The sequence below is a fragment of the Aulonocara stuartgranti genome (assembly GCF_965226115.1).
Source record: "Aulonocara stuartgranti genome assembly, chromosome: 3".
Lineage (NCBI taxonomy): Eukaryota > Metazoa > Chordata > Actinopteri > Cichliformes > Cichlidae > Aulonocara > Aulonocara stuartgranti.
In genome coordinates, this window is record NC_138941.1 from 77,507,606 (window position 1) to 77,526,629 (window position 19,024).

The 19,024-nt window shown below is 41.3% G+C and overlaps 3 protein-coding genes across 3 annotated transcripts in view; all 3 read right to left on the minus strand.

The window, feature by feature from the left end:
- The window catches only part of LOC309703657 (uncharacterized protein), a 196,702-nt gene that overhangs the window by 12,371 nt on the left and 165,307 nt on the right, over positions 1-19,024 (minus strand). The window lies entirely within an intron of this gene.
- LOC309703668 (uncharacterized protein) lies at positions 1,123-5,565 on the minus strand. Its single transcript, XM_082528618.1, has 4 exons — positions 5,480-5,565; positions 2,627-2,716; positions 2,189-2,268; positions 1,123-1,939 (listed from the first exon to the last, which is right to left on the minus strand). Exons 3-4 carry the CDS (start codon positions 2,254-2,256, stop codon positions 1,519-1,521), a joined length of 489 nt encoding a protein of 162 aa, XP_082384744.1. The 5' UTR covers positions 2,257-2,268; positions 2,627-2,716; positions 5,480-5,565; the 3' UTR covers positions 1,123-1,518.
- LOC309703664 (uncharacterized protein) overlaps positions 4,931-19,024 on the minus strand; it is a 163,423-nt gene continuing 149,329 nt past the window's right edge. The window contains exon 3 of the mRNA XM_082528611.1: positions 4,931-5,377. The gene's annotated coding sequence lies outside the window, so the exon portion shown is untranslated. The remainder of the gene's footprint in view (positions 5,378-19,024) is intronic.

The following is a 19,024-nucleotide window of genomic DNA, read 5'->3' on the forward strand; positions in this document are numbered from 1 at the left end:
TGTACTTTATCAACGCAGTATCTAAAAACTTTGCACCGTAGTGGTTAAAATCTCATTCTAATAAGAGTTAAAAGTGCATTTGGTTATTAGGTTTACAGGATTATTGAATTATGGTTAACGGTTGGTAGAATTTTTTTTTAAACATTATCTGCCAATTACATCTGCCACCCTTCTCCAAACCTGTGCCCCTACCTGGCCCCCCCCCAACAAATTTTTTCTAGACACGCCACTGGCAGCAGCCAGAGTATTGCTGGAAGAAATGTTGTAATGGGAGACGTTAAACAGATAGTGGGACTCCTTCTGCTTATCAGGGTTGTAAATTTTTAGATGACGGCCAAGCAGAAAACAAGGTCATAATTCTCTGTGTGAGGGAGGAGGTATGAGAGGGGGGGCTATACCAACATGTGAGAGTCTGTGGATGTTCTTTGTCTGTGTGTCTGTATAGAAGATGTGAGGGCGGTGGCCACAATTCAGAGATGGTCCTGGTGTTTCACTGGGATGCTCTCTCCACATTGCAGTGTGTTTATTAAACCCACTTCAAATCAAGCTCACTGACTGTGTTGCAGGTTATTGTTAAATTTTCCATAACAACATCAACTAAAGAAGGATTTTTAATTAATTTTTGAATACGATGGAATATTTCAGTTAACCCTTAATGGCTTTGAGGATAAGTGTCCTTTAATTTATGAGGAACATTATCTGTCTCGCTCATGTCTGCGGCGGGCTCGCTTAGCAAGGGTCGAACCTTAGGACCCTTACTGGATACAGACGCCCCAGAATGAAGAGAATATCTATGGTTTTGTAGTTTTTCTCAGGAAATCATCCTTCAGTCTTCCTCAGTTTCTTTAAGTCACCAACTGGACCTGCTTGCTGAGATTTGGTCAAACCTGCAAAAACTGAAGTTTATGTGAGACGTCGTGGCCCTTTTTACACATGAGCTCTGGTTTCCATTTTATCAAGATATTTGCTAATAAATAACTTTTACTGTCAGCTGACCAGGAGGGCAAAGTGGTAGCAATCATGTACAACAATGTGTATAACCTCACACATTTTTCCCAAACTGAAACCAGATCAATGAAGTAGATGAGATGTCAGTGAATAAAGCACAGGGGCAAGTTAAAGTAAAGTCTAATTTATTTATTGGTTTAGGGCTCAGAAAACAAAGAATCACATGTTGAAATTAATGCACAGGAAACATCAAATTAGTATTTTGTCATGGCTGTGTGCAGGCTGGCAGGGAGAAAGGACCCAAAATGCAGGACTCAAAGGCAGACGTAAACTCGAAAACACTCAGCTTTGTTGCTGATAGCAACAGAACAGGAACTTTACTAAATTGAGACAAAAACAAACTAAGCAGGCAGGCAGACAGTAACATGAGAGTACGATGCAACAGGGAGCACAGGAAAACACAGGGCTTAAATACACAGGGAGTAATCAGGGAATGGAAACAGGAGGGTAACACAGCTGGAAGAAACCACACCCGACGAGACAGGGGAATAATAATGTTATATAATTACTTCATTCCATGTTGTGTACTTCAACTTTCAGCGTTGCAACGCTGAAGTTTGTCATGCTGGATTTAATGGTGACATTAATATCTGTGTGAGTCAGATCATAGCCATCAGCTTTTCCTCTCACAAACCCTCTCTCAGGACTGCGATACATCTTATGATAAAGAGCACTATCACAGTTTGTTTCCCTGTCAAAGACTCCGACGGCGCACCAGTTAGAGTACAGGCCGTAGTCAAAAGGAACCGAGAACATGACGGCTATTTTCTTATCAGCTCTGTCTGCAGCTGTATCGTAGAGATCGTAGGTGAAGACTCCAACAGATCCTCGCGCTGTGCCGCCAGTCTTAGAGAACAGAGCGCTGCCACATTCAGAAGGCCCAAGTTTTGTTGGCAAAGGGATTTGGCAGAGTCCGCTAACAAGATGCAGACTAGTGAGGAAAAAGAAAAATATGAATTAATATTCTTATTCCAACAGGACCCCAACTCTCATAATGAGTCAGGTGGATGAGTTTGTTTAGAGAAAGAAACATGGACAGGGCTATTGCTGCTGAGATGACAACATCGTGTCAGTGTTCAGAAGAAATTTACTGCTCGTCTGATTCCTTCTGTTACTTTTATCAGTGAGGTGTCAGGTGATGTGCAGGCAGCATCTCAGTCACAGTAAGAAGTGTGGTCACCTGGGGTTTTGAAGGGTGTAGCCCTCAGTCTTGTTCGTAATATGAATGACGGACTGCCGAGCGCCCATGGTGTCTGCAAACTAAAGAACAAAAAGAGAGAGAAGAACGTGTTCCTGTCTGTGGGAGCATCTCTGTTCGTAAGACAGTAAACGTGATACAAACACCATCATGTCGTCCACTGTTACAGCCCCAGTGCTCCACCCTGTGGGACTTTTCCAATAAGAGAGACTTTACCTAAAAAGTTTCCTTCAAAAGGCTCTGCAGCTTTATTATTTATTAAAAACAGTTTGAACATGGAGCACCGTGTGTGTGAGCAGCTGTGACTCACGTTTCCACAGCGAGCGCTCCGAACGAAACGATGGAAAACAGATTCTGAACACGTCAGAGAAAGGAACATCTTTGTCTGTGTTTCAGTCAAATAAACAAGCTCGGACTCACAGTGATGAGATGAATTCAGGTGATCGGTCACCAGTGTTCGTGTGCAGTCCTTGCAGTCTGACTGAGACCAAACAATCCTCGGTTTGTACCCTGAAAGTGAAGCAGAACGTCTGTTCATGAACTAAAGTAAATTTGTAGAGAGATTTTTTTGCCTTTCCAGAAAAAAATACTACCTCATTTTTTTTCTGGAGATTCGAGAAAAATGTTTTTTTACTCTGACACGTTTTGGTTTATTTCTTTTTGATTGGTCACTAAGATATTTAAAGCAAATCCCCCTCTCGCCCCTGTGGGCTGTCTTTATTGTTCAAGCTCGTATTTGATAGCTAAAGGCTCCACACTAAAACTGGTGATTATTCACTCTGAATTATTCTTATAGGTCGTCCAACTATAAGGTTGCTTTGAAGGTAACATTGTGGTGTTTATCCCGTTGGATTAAGTTTGCAAATGTGCAAAGGGCTGATTATGTTTGCAAGCAGCGTATTCCATTAATATTAATTGCAAATCACTGAATGCAGGACATTATGATCGGGAGCTGAATGAAAGCGCAGCTCACTCAACACAAGCTGAACAGCAGAGAGGGAGGAGAGCAGTGAAGAGTAACCCATCTGGCTACACTAAGTAACAGTTACTGTGGAATAGCTCAGGCCACATTCAGTGTGTTTCGTCTGATTCCTGGACTCTGATCACGCACTAACAGGTCGTGGCGGACACGCTCGGCCTCGTTGGGCCAGCTGTGAGTCCGTTACCGTGAACTATGGAGCGGCAGATTTGTGCTGGAACTGAGCTGCACACAGCTGATGCTGATGTGTGCATCGGAGACCATTCAGATGGAAACCTGCAGACCCACAGAGCTGAGAACTGTCTCTGCACATCTGCCTGTGTTAGAACAGGAAGTAGTTTCTAATTTCATCAAGCTTGTCAACTTCCTGTGGTCGCAGCGATGTTAAAAACAGGAAGTGTGGTTGCTAAGCTGTTGCTATGTGTGCTGATGTCACACAGACTAGGATGAGGTGCAATATATTAGACAATTCACACAATTCACAGTATATCGGTTTAGTATTCACCTCTCTCGAATAAAACACCACCAAAAATGTGTTTTCCTATTAAAGGTGACGAATTTTGTAATGTAATGTGATGCGTTACACACAAACAAGCCTTACTGCTCGTATTTATCAGGTCTTCTCCTCGTGCACTTAACAAAATAGAAATACAGGTGTAGTTCATTACCCCGTCTGCTTTTTGTAAAGATGACTTTATTCTGATGTCATTGTTTGATAGAAACACGTCTGTCTGTGGCTAGAATGCTGGCAGTGCGCCCAGTCACCGCTCACTGTTTTAGGACATTTAAGTGCAAAAATGCGTCTTTTTTAATGTCCGGTAAAGTTAGCGTTGTAATAGCAAACAAGTATTTTTGATGCAATTGCATTTAAAAACAAAAGTGACATTTTTTTCTCCCCTCTGAGGTCAGTGGGAGGAGGCACAGACCCACCATTTAAACTGAACCCCTTTTGGTTACACACTTTTGGTTGTGAAATCACAACAGTCCAATGGGCTTGTACAGGGCGATGGCTGTGTAGATTTCTACCAGAGGTAGAACGTGAAATATGTGACTCTTTCTATCACTGAAACTGATCCTGTGACTACTGCTGTTTCACACTAATGGATTCAGAGGACTCGCCAAGAAAAGAAAAGCAGCCCAGTCAAGAAGAGCAATGGAAAAACAAGAGGAAAACAAAGCAAAGTATAAGAAAGATTATAGGAAAGTACTTGAGAAATCACTCAAGAAACAAGACACATTGCTAATTACATTATCGTATTTATTCAATTTACACTGAAATATTGATCCAATTTTTAAATACATTCAATGAGTTAAAGAAAACTAAATTCCTGCACGACTGATTTTTCACAAGGTGCCCCTGTGTGTCTCCCATCCTCTCAGTGTTGGGATGGTGAATGAAGGAGTTTTGTGCAGTTCCAGCAGAGACACTAAAACACAGCAGTGATTGTGTCCAAACAGACAAACATGAACTAAATGCAGTGAAGCTGCTGTTTGTCTGAGTGCATCAAATGTCTGAGGGAGCTCACTGCACAGGAACGTTTACGTCTTTGCTCTTTTATTTCACTGTGAAGGCTGAACCCTCTCTGAAGTCAGCAGCATCATTTCAGAGTTTTAGAGTCGAACATTTCTAACAGGAAGTGATCAGAAGTCTACAAAAGGCTCTGAATCCTCAAACACTGAGAGGAAATCTGCTGTCCAAGCTGCTGATCGTGTTGTCAACATTTCAACACGCCTCACTAACTCCAGATGTTTCCAGTTGCACATCCATCACATCAGGGAAGTTCTGGCAGCAAAAACTGATCAAAGGCTGAAAACACTCATTTATCTGTGAGCAGCATCAACTTTTAGACAACAGGAAACATCAGCAAGCATTTTTACATCAGTCCCACAATGAACAGAGCTGCTGCCTCCATCTACAAACTGCCCCACATGCAGAACCACAAACTCCACCCTGCACTGAGAACTGAAAAAGTCTTCACTGTTACTTTTCTACAGATCATCACTGAAAATATCATGACTGACTCATCATGAAGTCTTTTTTCCTTCAAACTACAAACATCCTGGACATTAAATGTTTCTGTAAACAGCAGCTGAAACTTCCAGGAACTGAAGACAAAACTTCAGACTTCAACACAAACAAATGTATGAACCCGGTCTCTGCCGCCATCTTTTGTATACAAGCTATAGATAGTCTACAGTGGAAATAATAATTGAAACCAGCAAACACACGATCACGAAAAAGCAGAAGTTATACTGATGTTAGCCAGGGAAACATTACAGACTGCTTCCATTACCTTCACAGCGTCAGTCACAAACATTTACTTCAGGAAAGTGAAATTAAAGTTTGAACAGGAAGGAAACACCCACAGAGGCATCTGAGGACACCGAAACAAACACACTCTGTGCTGCATTCTAGTGCATCTTGGAAACTCCCAAAGCTCTGGCAGGTTATCTAAAGGTGATTTATTTCTGCCGGTTTTCCTGTTTGAAGCACAAACATCTGTCCCCACTTTGTTGTTCTTCTTCCTGCAGCATTTAAATGTTTCAGCACTGAACTGATGTTTGTTCAAAGCTCATTTCAACCTGTTGAAGTCATGACTGAAAGTGCAGACTGAGAGTGGATCACATGATGTTTAAGGTGTGTCATGTGACATGTTCAGTATTGTCACACATGTCTAGATTGTCCCTGATATCATAACTGCTCAAACACTGATGATTATCTTTGAAGAATTATTACTGATGGCAGCAAAGTTTGAATGGAGCTCTCTGTCTGTGCTAATTTGTCGCCCTCTGGAGGTCAAAGCACAAACTGCATGATGTCACTGTAACCACCACAGTGACAGGAAGTGTTTTTATGACTGAAACACTGAAATGATGCTAACGGCTGTCGTTAGGCTCACTGACAGCAGTGCTGATGTGTTCATGTCCAACACTGGCTCAGGTCAGACTCCTTCATCCTTCTCCAACATGAATGGTAAATGGCCTGCATTTGTATAGCGCTGTACTCAGTCCCTAAGGACCCCAAAGCGCTTTACACTACATTCAGTCATTCACACACTGGTGATGCTACATTGTAGCCACAGCCACCCTGGGGCGCACTGAGGCGAGGCTGCCGGACACTGGCGCCACCGGGCCCTCTGACCACCACCAGTAGGTAAATATCCTTGGGATCGAACCACCGACCTTCTGATTAGTGGCTGACCTGCTCTGCCACCTGAGCTACAGCCACCCCATGAGGCTGCCCTCAGACCCACAGGAGCTCTGACCTTTGACCTCCTGACCCTAACCATTTTAGTCTCTTTGCCTCTTTAATGCAAATCCATCTAAACTGTAGCCGAGCAAAAGACGCTGTAAGCTGTTCTATGACTGATGTTCATACCAGAGTTTCTGTTTCCAGCTCAGACGTGTTAAACGCTGCTGCTGTGCTACATTTGTCATTTCCTGCTTTCACTGCCATCCATGTCAAAGCGCTGAAGTCATCTGATCACTTTAATGCAGTAAAACAGGAGCTGTAAGTCTGACATTTATTTAATGTCATCACAAACACACACAGCTGGATCAGCACCCAGACAAAGGGCTGAAAAGATGAAAATCAGCATCTGATTTCTATTATATATCCTTTTTATGTGGATGCACTTTTCTATCTGTCGGTGCTGAAGCAGACGTCACTGATCACATGACTCTGAGGGATGTTTCCAGCACCTCGCTGAATCTGAGCCATGAAGATTTAAGGTGGCTCTGAAGGCAAAGCAGGTCTGAGGCTACGTCGACACGTACCCGGGTATTTTTGAAAACGCAGATTTTTCTATGCGTTTGCACCTTCTGTCCACACGTAAACGGCGTTTTCTGTCACTGAAAACAGGGATTTCTAAAAACGCCGGCCAGGGTGGATATTTTCGAAAACTCAGTTTTTGCATTTACGTGTGGACGAGAAAAACGGAGAAAACAAAGCGTCAAAGGTGTGCGCCTTTTTTGACGTCACACTGTGCGCCACGTTATTGTTTCGGTGAAATGAATTTCTACAATACTGTTAATTCTACTCTCTGCAGTGTTTAAATGCTTACATATACACACAGTTACTGTCCGTCCACACATACGACTCGGTTCTGCTTCTATGCCCCAGCTTTGTTTACTTTTTCCCACCGAGGCTTCTAGACTTCTGATTGGCCAACATTTCTGCACGGTTAGGAATATATCGCCACCTGTTGCTTTGGCATGTTCATAGCAGCGTTTTCCTTCATTTCTGCCTTTATGTGTGGACGGGATTATTTTTTAAAATGAAAACGGAAAATCTCCGTTTTCAAAAATACCCGTGTACGTGTGGACAACCTGAGCCTGTGTTAGGAAGCTGTACCTAATAAAGTGGAGAGTCATGTGGTCAAAGCAAGGCCCTGGTACCCTGACAGAGAGCGAGCGCAGTCATCCTAATGTGTGACATCACTTCTAACCAGAGAGCATTCAGCTTTCACAGCAGCCAACATCCTGTCACACTGAGCATGTGCAAACACAGCAGCCAACATCCTGTCACACTGAGCATGTGCAAACACAGCAGCCAACATCCTGTCACACTGAGCATGTGCAAACACAGCTCTCAGCTTCCATCACTCACAAGCTCCACCCTCCATTTATGTCACAGCTGCTAAATTAGACTGAAGCCAGACTCAAACAGAACACAGACTGAAAGAGAGAGCGCTGCTCCATCTCTGGACCCAAATATATGTTCCACCACCACGCTGCAATGCATCCTGGGATAGGGTGGGCCCACCTGTCCTTCAAATCCAGGGAGAAGGAGGACACGTTTGTGGGAGCCTGGTTTTAATGTTTTATTTGGGAACAGAATGGTGTGTATGTGTGAGTTTGGTGATTGAGTTTTTATTATGAATTTTTTATGAATTATTATGTCTTTTTTTTATGTTTATGGACAACAGATGGAAATTAGCCCTTGGCTATAATCTGGTATGTTTACATTCATGTAATTTTTTTACATTTATGTTCATTACCATGCACTGTCCAAAATAAATAAATTAAATATTTCAACATTGAATTGATGTTTCTTTAAAGCTCATTTCAACCTGTTGAAGTCATGACTGAAAGTGCAGACTGAGAGTGGATCACATGATGTTTGAGGTGTGTCATGTGACATGTTCAGTATTGTCACACATGTCTAGATTGTCCCTGATATCATAACTGCTCAAACACTGATGATTATATTTGAAGAATTATTCCTGATGGCAGCAAAGTTTGAATGGAGCTCTCTGTCTGTGCTGATTTGTCGCCCTCTGGAGGTCAAAACACAGTTTGTACGTGTTTTGGATTTTGTACGTGTTTTGGATTTTGTACGTGTTTTGGATTTTATACGTGTTTTGGAGTTTGTACGTGTTTTGGAGTTTGTACGTGTTTTGGAGTTTGCATGTGTTTTGGATTTTGTACGTGTTTTGGAGTTTGTACGTGTTTTGGAGTTTGTACGTGTTTTGGAGTTTGCATGTGTTTTGGATTTTGTATGTGTTTTGGAGTTTGTACGTGTTTTGGAGTTTGTACGTGTTTTGGAGTTTGCATGTGTTTTGGAGTTTGCATGTGTTTTGGATTTTGCACGTGTTTTGGAGTTTGTACGTGTTTTGGATTTTGTACGTGTTTTGGAGTTTGCACGTGTTTTGGAGTTTGCATGTGTTTTGGAGTTTGCATGTGTTTTGGATTTTGTACGTGTTTTGGAGTTTGTACGTGTTTTGGAGTTTGCACGTGTTTTGGAGTTTGCATGTGTTTTGGATTTTGTACGTGTTTTGGAGTTTGCACGTGTTTTGGAGTTTGCACGTGTTTTGGAGTTTGCATGTGTTTTGGATTTTGTACGTGTTTTGGATTTTGTACGTGTTTTGGAGTTTGTACGTGTTTTGGAGTTTGTATGTGTTTTGGATTTTGTACGTGTTTTGGAGTTTGCATGTGTTTTGGAGTTTGTAAGTGTTTTGGATTTTGTACGTGTTTTGGAGTTTGCATGTGTTTTGGAGTTTGCATGTGTTTTGGAGTTTGTACGTGTTTTGGATTTTGCATGTGTTTTGGATTTTGTACGTGTTTTGGATTTTGTACGTGTTTTGGAGTTTGCACGTGTTTTGGAGTTTGCACGTGTTTTGGATTTTGTACGTGTTTTGGATTTTGTACGTGTTTTGGAGTTTGTACGTGTTTTGGATTTTGTACGTGTTTTGGAGTTTGTAAGTGGTTCAGTCTGGGTTTAGATCTCATGTTAGCGCAAACATTATTGTATGTTACCCACAATTCATGTGAAACTTTTACAGTGGAATCATTCACATGTTAGCTGTTGTACTGCTGGAGTATTTCTAATGTGCATTTAACTGTATGATCTCTAATCAATGATCCAAATCATTGATTCAACTCATCAAAGCCCCAAAAATGGACTTTAAATACTCGATTTGTGACATTTGAAGTCAAATGTGAAGAAATGATTTCTGTCATTACTGCTGCAGACAGACAAATATCAAAGCTGAGTTTTTGTCAAAGTACAGGCATGATGAAAAATGTGTATTTCATTGTTTTCCATGTTCTAATAAACATACATCACCAGTTCTTGATTGAGTCTTTGTGTTACTGTTTGTGTGCACAGTCCATCAATGGGCATTATTAGCAGTTATCAGCCCCATAACTGTGGCTCAGATTGGCCCTCCTGCACCTGCTAGCAGGCTCAGTAGGTCGTTATCACCAATTGGTGAGCCGGATCGCTGTGTCACTGTTGGAGGGACGATGATGAATCCAGATCCAGTACAGAGAGACTTCACACTGAGACGGGTGCATAGCAGCTTACTACTGAAAATGTCTATTTAATCAGTTTGAATATGATTTCCTGATGAACAGAAACAGATTTCATAATGAAAAGACTCTTTTGCCACGAGCATCATCTGTATGATGGAAGTTGAGCCTGGCAATAGTTTTTTGCTAGTATATTACTTAACCTGAGGCTAACTTCAAAGCACGCCATGAGAGTGTTAATAACGTTACTAATGTTCAGTTACACTTTACTAGGTCACATCTGTGACACACGTCACTTAAATAAAGAAGGAAATATTGGCTCTGTTTTATCTGCTGGGCCCAAAAGTGACTCCTGTATTTAAACTGCTATGAATAACTTGTTGGTCTATAATATGTGAAACATGTGTCAAATGTATCCATCATGAAAGATATCAGGTCATCTTGAGCCACAAAAACATTCCTATCATGAGGTACACAGCAAATTCAAAAGTGTTAAATGTTTTGGTGTTAATAGTCTTCTTGCAAAAGTAGAGTTAATTTTACTCTAAGTAGAGTCACATTATTTTAATGTAACTCTGAGGTGTAAAATAATAGTAGTTAAAATCGAGTGTTAAAAATGAGTGTTTCTATGTCAAATCTGGAGGTGTTACAATGGAAACATTAACTCTTGACCTCTTAACTCTGAACTCCTAGAGGGGCTATGACACCAACAGAGTGAATTCACAGACTCCGCCCCCAGCACGGCTCCAATCGAAGCTGAAGTGAAGCCATTTCGGAACATTTTGCTCTACATATTTGAGTTGTTTGCCATGCTTGGTAAGTCATTCTTTCAAAGATTGTTTCAATTATTATCATGAGCTTTTACTTCTGTGGCTCTTTGGAGTTGAGACAAAGCTGTGTGAAAGGCATTAGCCATGTTGCTCGCTGATAGCATAATATTCTGTTTTAGCTAGCTGAAAGGTATTGTTTACGGGCAAATACCACAGCCTTGAAAAAAGCTTGCATGTGAATTTTCAGTCAAACCTTTGGTCAAATACACCTAAAACAATGTGTAGAATGTGAAATGTTGGTATAATGGTGCTACTTGAAGCCTGAAAACGATCGCCCATAAAAAAAACCGAGCAAACAGCAGTAGCAGGCGTCCTGACTGGATTCTACGTTAGCATAGATCCCTCCAGAGTTTTGTGCACACGGTTTAGATAAAAATGAAAAAGGTTGAGGTTTTACATTTAGTTCAGTATTACCTGTTGCCTGTGTCCTTGTCTTTTGGGAAAATACTTTACACAAGTAATGGCTCAAAGAGGATTCCTTTTTTTTACTGTGCTGCAATTGTTTACTGGATTATTTGTGCCATTAAGTAGTGTCAACTAATTTTTATTCAATCTCCGCACAGGATATGCTTGTGAAGATGGAATATGGGGGAGAGCAGAAGTGCGTTGAAGTTCCACAAAGGGATGAATGAAGGACATGCATATTGTATTGAAGAAATAAGTGATGAGAATGCTGTTATTTGCATTTACCATGTCGGACCTTTTGATAAATAAAATTCTAATGAAAGTGAGAACATGTACACTGTTACATCTTTCAGAAAATGTTTTGAAATTGTGGTGCACAGTTCAGAATAAATGTTTTTCAAAAACCATTGCGTCTTTTTAGTAAATGTTTATTTCCAGGAGAAATTTCTAGAAGTTCAGAACAGTAAAATTCCCGCTTTTTAGAATGAATTAGAAGATAACTCTTACGTAGTTAAACTAAAATACTCTTTGAGAGTTAATATATAAACTCTTAACACCAAGTGTTAAATTATCAACTCCAGACAGATTTGGTGTTTAACACTAAATCAGAGTTAACGTACCAACTCTCCAAAAAGAGTTAAATTAACACTCTCTGGTGTGGACCCATATAGACACTTTAATAGTGCTTCTCTCAATGACTATCGCCCTGTAGCCCTCACCTCAGTAGTGATGAAGTGCTTTGAACGCCTGGTCAGAGACTTCATCATTTCTTCACTACCAGACACACTGGACCCACTACAGTTCGCTTACCGTCCAAATCGTTCCACAGACGATGCCATCTCTCATCTCCTCCACACATCACTCACTCACTTGGACACTAGAAGGGGGAATTATGTTAAAATGCTCTTCATAGACTACAGCTCTGCATTTAACACCATAATTCCCTCCACACTCACCACCAAGCTGGAGCATCTGGGACTCAGCTCATCTATGTGTCAGTGGATCTCCAACTTCCTAACTGGCAGACCACAGGCAGTAAGGATGGGCGGACATGTCTCAGCCTCCACCACTCTCAGCACTGGAGCCCCCCAGGGGTGTGTTCTGAGCCCCCTGCTGTACTCTCTGTACACATGACTGCGTGGCCACTACCAGCTCCACCACCATCATCAAGTTTGCTGACGACACCGTCGTGGTGGGCCTGATCTCTGATAACAACGAGACGGCCTACCTGAAGGAGATTAGGAATCTGGAGAACTGGTGCCAGAGGAACAACCTCCTTCTAAACGTCAGTAAGACAAAGGAGCTGATAGTGGACTTCAGCACTAAGCAGGAGAGGAACTACCAGACCCCCGTCATCAACGAGTGCCCAGTGGAGAGAGTGGACAGCTTCAAATACCTCGGAGTTCACATCACGCAGGACCTGTCATGGTCCTGTCACATCAACACCGTGGTGAAAAAGGCCGACAGCGTCTCTACCACCTCAGACGCTTGAGAGACTTCCAACTGCCCTCCAAGGTGCTCAGGAACTTTTACTCGTGCACCATAGAGAGCATCCTGACGGGAAACATCTTAACCTGGTTCGGGAACAGCACCATGCAGGACAGACGAGCTCTACAGAGGGTTGTGCGGTCAGCTGAGCGCACCATCCGCTCCGAGCTCCCTGACCTGCACTCAATCTACAGCAGGCGGTGCTGGACCAAGGGCAGGAAGATGGTGAAGGACCTCAGCCATCCCAACAACAGACTGTTCTCTCTGTTGAGGTCAGGAAAGCGATTCCGCTCCCTGAAGACCAACACAGAGAGACTGAGGAGGAGCTTCTTCCCGCAGGCGATACGGTCTCTCAATCACAATCACACCACCACACAGTACTGACCCACACATATGGTTCTTACACACACACTGGACATTCTGGACTTTGTTTTCACTTCATCACTTAAATCACTGCTGCTGTTATTGTGTATATATTTATTTATACTTCTTGTGTATTTTGTTCATACATTCTTATATAGTTCTATATTGTGTATTTTGTTATACAATTATTTTATTTTCAATTTAATTTATATATTTTATCTTATTCTTTCCCAGTGTGTTGTACAGTTATTTCATTTTTAACCTTAATTTATATATTTTATCTTATTCTTTCCCAGTTAAATTTACCCTTCATTCTAATTTGTGTTGTACAGTTATTTCCTTTTTACCTTAATTTATATTTTATTCCTTCCTAGTAAAATTGACCCTTTTTAATTTTTCATATTTATTTCCCTTTTTAATTTTTCATATTTATTTCATATCTTATTCATAGCCTTTTCCTTTTTTGTTTTCTTTAGGTCACGAGCAGTTGTCCAAGCATTTCACTACATATCGTACTGTGTATGACTGTGTACATGACAAATAAAATTTGAATTTGAATTTGATTTGATTTGAAAAGGAGGTAGACCCACTAGATGTCAGTAAAGAGCTGCTCCTCGGCCCATCATCGTGCTGTAACTTCTACATCTGGTTCTAGTGCACAAACAGAACCTGAACTGAAATGTAACACCTGAAACTGTCCAGCAGCTCTCAGTCTTTGTGTCTCCACGTCTCTGCTGGATGGACTCACCCACTGAAGCCAGGACTCAGTGTGGAAAACGTGTATCACCAAAAAAAAAGGAAAAGACCATCTCTGAATCGAGGAGGGGGCCTAAGGGTACATCTGTCACCATGTTACAATGCTGTGATTGCAGCCATTCCCCAACTCTCTGTGAATGGGACTCATGGCCATTGATCAGTTGGCTTTGATCAGTGGTTGTTGATCAATGGTCATGAGAATTTGCATAATTATGATTAAGGAACTGACCTTAATCATCATTGTTCCTTCAGTGGGCTGGTTTCAGTCATTATGCAAATGTACAGTTCATAAGGTTGAAACCTGCAGTCAGCTGAGACTGAAGACGTCACCTGGATGAGTGACGAAACGTTTCTCCCACAAAACGCTACGTCCAGATGAACAGAATCAACAGATTTACTTTCCTGGATGATTGAGATGCATCAAGACTTCATTGTGTGTTACTTCTCATTCAGCACAGACACATTATTTCTGTTAGGTCATGTCAGCTGTAACTCTGTACAAGCATAACTGTGAACAACACAAACTTATCTTCAATGTGTCACAGACACACTGAGTGTCAGAGCCTGTATGACACACAGGACAGACTGTAAGCTCTGCTGGCTGCACAGGAGTTTGTAGGCAGCTGGCAGTTTTCCAACATGTCCTCCACCCGTGATGTCAGTGGTGGGACCCCAGTCAAAGCACGCAGCACCGCCTCCTTTAAATGTAAACTCTTTATGATCCTGAGGCTGATTTCAAACAAGCAGGTTGCTTTGATCTATGAGCAGATCTCAGACTAACAGCACGAGCACAAAACTGGAAGGAAATGTTTTATCTTAATTCTTCACTCAGAGTTAGTGCAAGACGGGCGTCCTCACATAAATAAAGACAGAAACTTTATTTTAATATGATGGAGAGCTGTTTAGCTCATTGCTGTCATCTTCTACTCAGTGCAACGTTTCTTAAATGTGTTTGTACTGAGTTTTGAGCTTTGCAGGAGAAAACACAGCAGGTGGTGTAGAGAGGACGTCAGCTGACGGAGCAGAGGGAGGCAGACTGTGGATAAATGACAGAGTGAGAGGAGAGCAACCATGACAGAAGCACAGGTGTGGCAGATAGAAGTGGCTTTATAGATATTTATAGTCAGTGTCTGTGTCATGAAGGTGACATGTGAGCTTATCTTTGATCAATTAACCTGAACAATGAGTTTTTGCATTGCTTGTTACCCTTGTTTAGTGAGGTTTGGGTTTCTTTTGAGCCTGTAAAAAGTTGGGCTCCAAACAAGCCCAAACTTGGTGAAATCATCTGAGTTCAGCACCTGGTGAAAAGCCATCGGAGAAGAGTAAGTGGACTGGTTCTTACATAGCGCTTTTCTACTGATCAGAGCACTCAAAGCGCTTTACACAACTTGTGCATTCACCCATGAACATCTTTCCAAGTGCTTCATAGCTAACATTCACACACAGTCATACTCAGATGGATGCATCGGAGAGCAACCTGGGGTTAGTATCTTGCCCAAGGATATTTGACATGTAGACGACGGGAAGCCAGGAATCGAACCACCAATCTTGCGATCAGTAGATGACCTGCAGCAGCATCTGCAGGTCATCTACAGCCACCCCTGTGGGACAGAAGTTTGCTTTGGAGACTGAAATAAAAAAACTAACAAACATGATTTATAACGGACAGTATGGAGAACTAAAAGTACATGCAGGCTGTGCTGGAATACGTGTGTTACAGGTTTTGATTGCTGAAAACTTCAAATATCATCAGAAAAAATACAATATTTTGCATCATCTCTGCAGTGTCTCTTCTTTCCTCTGCTGTTGTGATTTTAGCTCTAAACTGTTTGGTTTGTCAGCAAACTGACCTCTGACCTCTGCAGTACTAACTCCTGACCTGTACAAAGCAGGTGTTTCTGACCTTTGACCTGCAGCTGTATGCTGTCGATCAGTTGTGGTTTTCTCAGAGTGAGGCTGAAGTCTGAACTGTTCAGAGCATCAGGTCTCATCAACGTGCGCTGCTGTAACGCCGCTTTGTCCTCTGAGATCACCAGGTATGAAACCCGAGTGCTGACAGAGCAGCATGTTCCCCCTCATTCACCTCCACCACCACAGCCAAGGCATGCTGGGAAACTGAGGACACACAGACGGAGAACTGAAGTGTCTGCTGTGTGTTCATCTCAGAGTCCTCACAGGTGACACATTAGCTCCAGAACACCAAGCCAGGTGTTTGAAGCCTGACAGGGATTCTTCCCATCCAGAGGGAGGATTTAGCTGCACAACAATGAACATTAGTGTGTAGTTTAGAAACACAGACTGTGCCTGCACTGCATCTAGTGAAGAAAAGTGTTACTGCGAGAGAACCAGGCTCCTTTAAAGCAGCTGATATTAAGGTTGAAAAATCAACAATAAGCTGATGTAATCAACGTTTCACAAAATGGTCAGCAGCTAAAATCTGGAGCCGTTCTTTGGTGCTAATTAACAGTTTGTTCTTGTTAGCTAATTATGTCATTAAAGGTAGCAGCAGAAGCCTTGTGTTGAAAGCCCATTCACTCACACATTCACACAGTATGTGTGTGTCTGTGTTACACTGTGGACATCCCTTCTGTTGGAGCGCCATCTTGTGGCAGGTTTAAGAAATGTTCTTCTTGTAAATCCAAACTGATGCACCTCCATAGCAGACTGTGGAGGCTTTCAGTGACATGAAGACTTGATTTATACTGTCATATTCTCCTGTTACACAAAGCACAGCACGCTGAACATGGATGAACTGAAACTCCCAGCATCTGACTGAGGAAAAGCACAAATCATTCTCACACTGACTCCTGCTTGATTTTAGATTTGCTTTCAAATCCTCACACTTTCATATGAAGCACTAAATGGGCTCCAGACTGTTTATCTCAGCTTCCTGTTGTTAAGGTTCAAAGATTGAGGAAGGAGAGTACAAACCACCCATGGTCCAGAAGCTCTTGGTCAAACAATGATTTTTAATGGACACACATGTGGGAAGTCAAGTGATCTTCAACTTCCTCAAAGCATAACAGATATTTTATAGCATCAGGGTTTGAATTTACTGACGCCCCTTCATACGTCACAGATACATTTTATACATACGTCAGATCAACACCACAAAGACCTTTTAACACAGTTTTTAAAAGAGCCTCGTCTTCCATCTTCATAACAGGTGCATCCTGTCACTGCCGGATGCTCGCTTATCATCCTGACACCTCAGCAGCAGTTCGGCGACAAACTGCTTTTGCAAGCCAAGCAAAACATGATTAAACTTCCACCTATAAATGATTCTCTCTAACTGAGTGTGTGTATCTGTGTCTGTGTGCTTAACCACAATTGCACCCTGTTTCACCTCTGACCTTTTACCAGACCAGAGGCTCATCCTTATGTGTAATAACCTAACTGAAACTACATGTACTATGTTAAATAAATGTTTTAATCAAGAACCTCTACTAAGAGCTTAGTAAAAGAATATAAAAGTATAACAGACAATTTGAATAACCTAGTAATTCAAATAGCCTCGTCTAACCTGCTCCTCAGAATAACTTTCGGTTTCAGTTCTGCAATTTCTCTGCAAGCCTGTTTCCTGTCCTGTTACTTTCTGACAGACACACACTGTTCAAACTCTAAACGCAATATAAACTCCAGATTATATTTTTAATGCAATGGTAATGATAATAATTATTTAACAATAGCAGTAAAATAATTTCCCTACTCCACATTCCCTCTCTCGACCTCTGGAACACCAGAGGTCGCAATACATTTTGTTCTCGCTCAGCAAATCAGACAACCTCATGTCATCTAATAGAACATTCCATGTGTAAGCTTTGGTTTCCTTGGTCCCTCTCTGGTGGTTCCTCAGGCCTCGGACCTCCCTGTGGTCGTCGAGATCTTCTGCAAAGGAAACAAAACACCTTTTCCTGCATCTCCCTAACTTATCCTATTTGGGACTCTGTAATCAAAAGCCTGATCCTAATTATGTTCTTGTATTTATATATTCTTCAACGTTACTCATCACTTTAAAACTCTTTTTCCCTTATCTGATCATCAACATCCTGTCAAGTTCCTCCCTAATTTAAGTCACCTTTTTAACAAAAAATCATTAGAACCAGCCTATTCTACTAAAAGCTCCAAAAGAAAACAACCACTTTAATCAATTACGTTTAAGCATATAAGCAATTACTCCTGTATACATTTCATCATAGAATTTATCAGACTTAACCAAAATATATGCTTTCCTTCCTCTTTGGTCCTTCTTTAAGTTCAGTTAACAAACTAAATGAATTTGAGGCCTTTTGCCTGGAATCTATACTGTCATGTGTGTTTCTTAACCTTGTGTTTGTAAGCATGTGCAATCCTTCATGAACTCATATTATCCTCACAGTAGATTGGCTAATCATAGCGCTAGCCAAAGGCTCATGACCCTCCAGAGACAAATTGAGCCACAACTCCTTTAAAAGCACAAAATGCAATATGTATAAAAATCATTTCTGCTTATAAGCTCTCCCCTTTATCCTAAAAATAAATCTATGAAATATCTGTATGTGTAAGCCTACATTATAACCACTCCTTCTAGAAATTAAAAGAAATCAAACCTGTTCTCCTCCTTAAACTTCACTAATTTTCCCTCTAAGATTTATTCACAGCTTTGAAAAGCCGGCATTATATCTTCTAAACAGGATTCAGTTCACTTTAATCCTTTAACCTTAAAAATAACAGTTTCAGTTTTACCATACCCAAATGATCAACAAACCCCCAATCACAATTGCGCATAATAAGAACCAAAAAAGTCCTAAAATGATCCTAAATTATTAAACCCTAAATTCCCCCTTTATTTTGACACATGAAATGTGTCACAATACTATACAAAACTTAAAATGCTCAGTTTTTCCCCCTCATGATCCCATCTATGTCATAAAAATAAACTTAAAACAGAACAATTATCTGTCATGTGTTTTCTTCAATTAATGGTAACATGAGTTACATCCAAAAATGTTTCCCCTTTAACATTTGGCATTCTCCCCACAATATACTATAATCCCATAATCTAACCCCAGTCAACAAAACAGAAATTTTCTCTGGTAAAAGTAAATTGTTTGTCCACATTAATTCATCCTCCTTCATCCAGCCACACATTCACTCACATGCAGTCACACACATTCACATGCAGTCACACCATATATTTGCTAATAGTGGAGCTTCCCGCACGATCAGATTCTCCACCCTCAGCAAAATGAGCTCAGTCATTTT

Excerpts from the sequence above, each read along its gene's own strand:
- LOC309703668 (XM_082528618.1), bottom strand. The coding sequence starts at position 2,256 with ATGGGCGCTCGGCAGTCCGTCATTCATATTACGAACAAGACTGAGGGC. Across the intron at positions 1,940-2,188 it reads TACACCCTTCAAAACCCCAG|TCTGCATCTTGTTAGCGGAC; the intron begins GTGACCACACTT and ends TTTCCTCACTAG.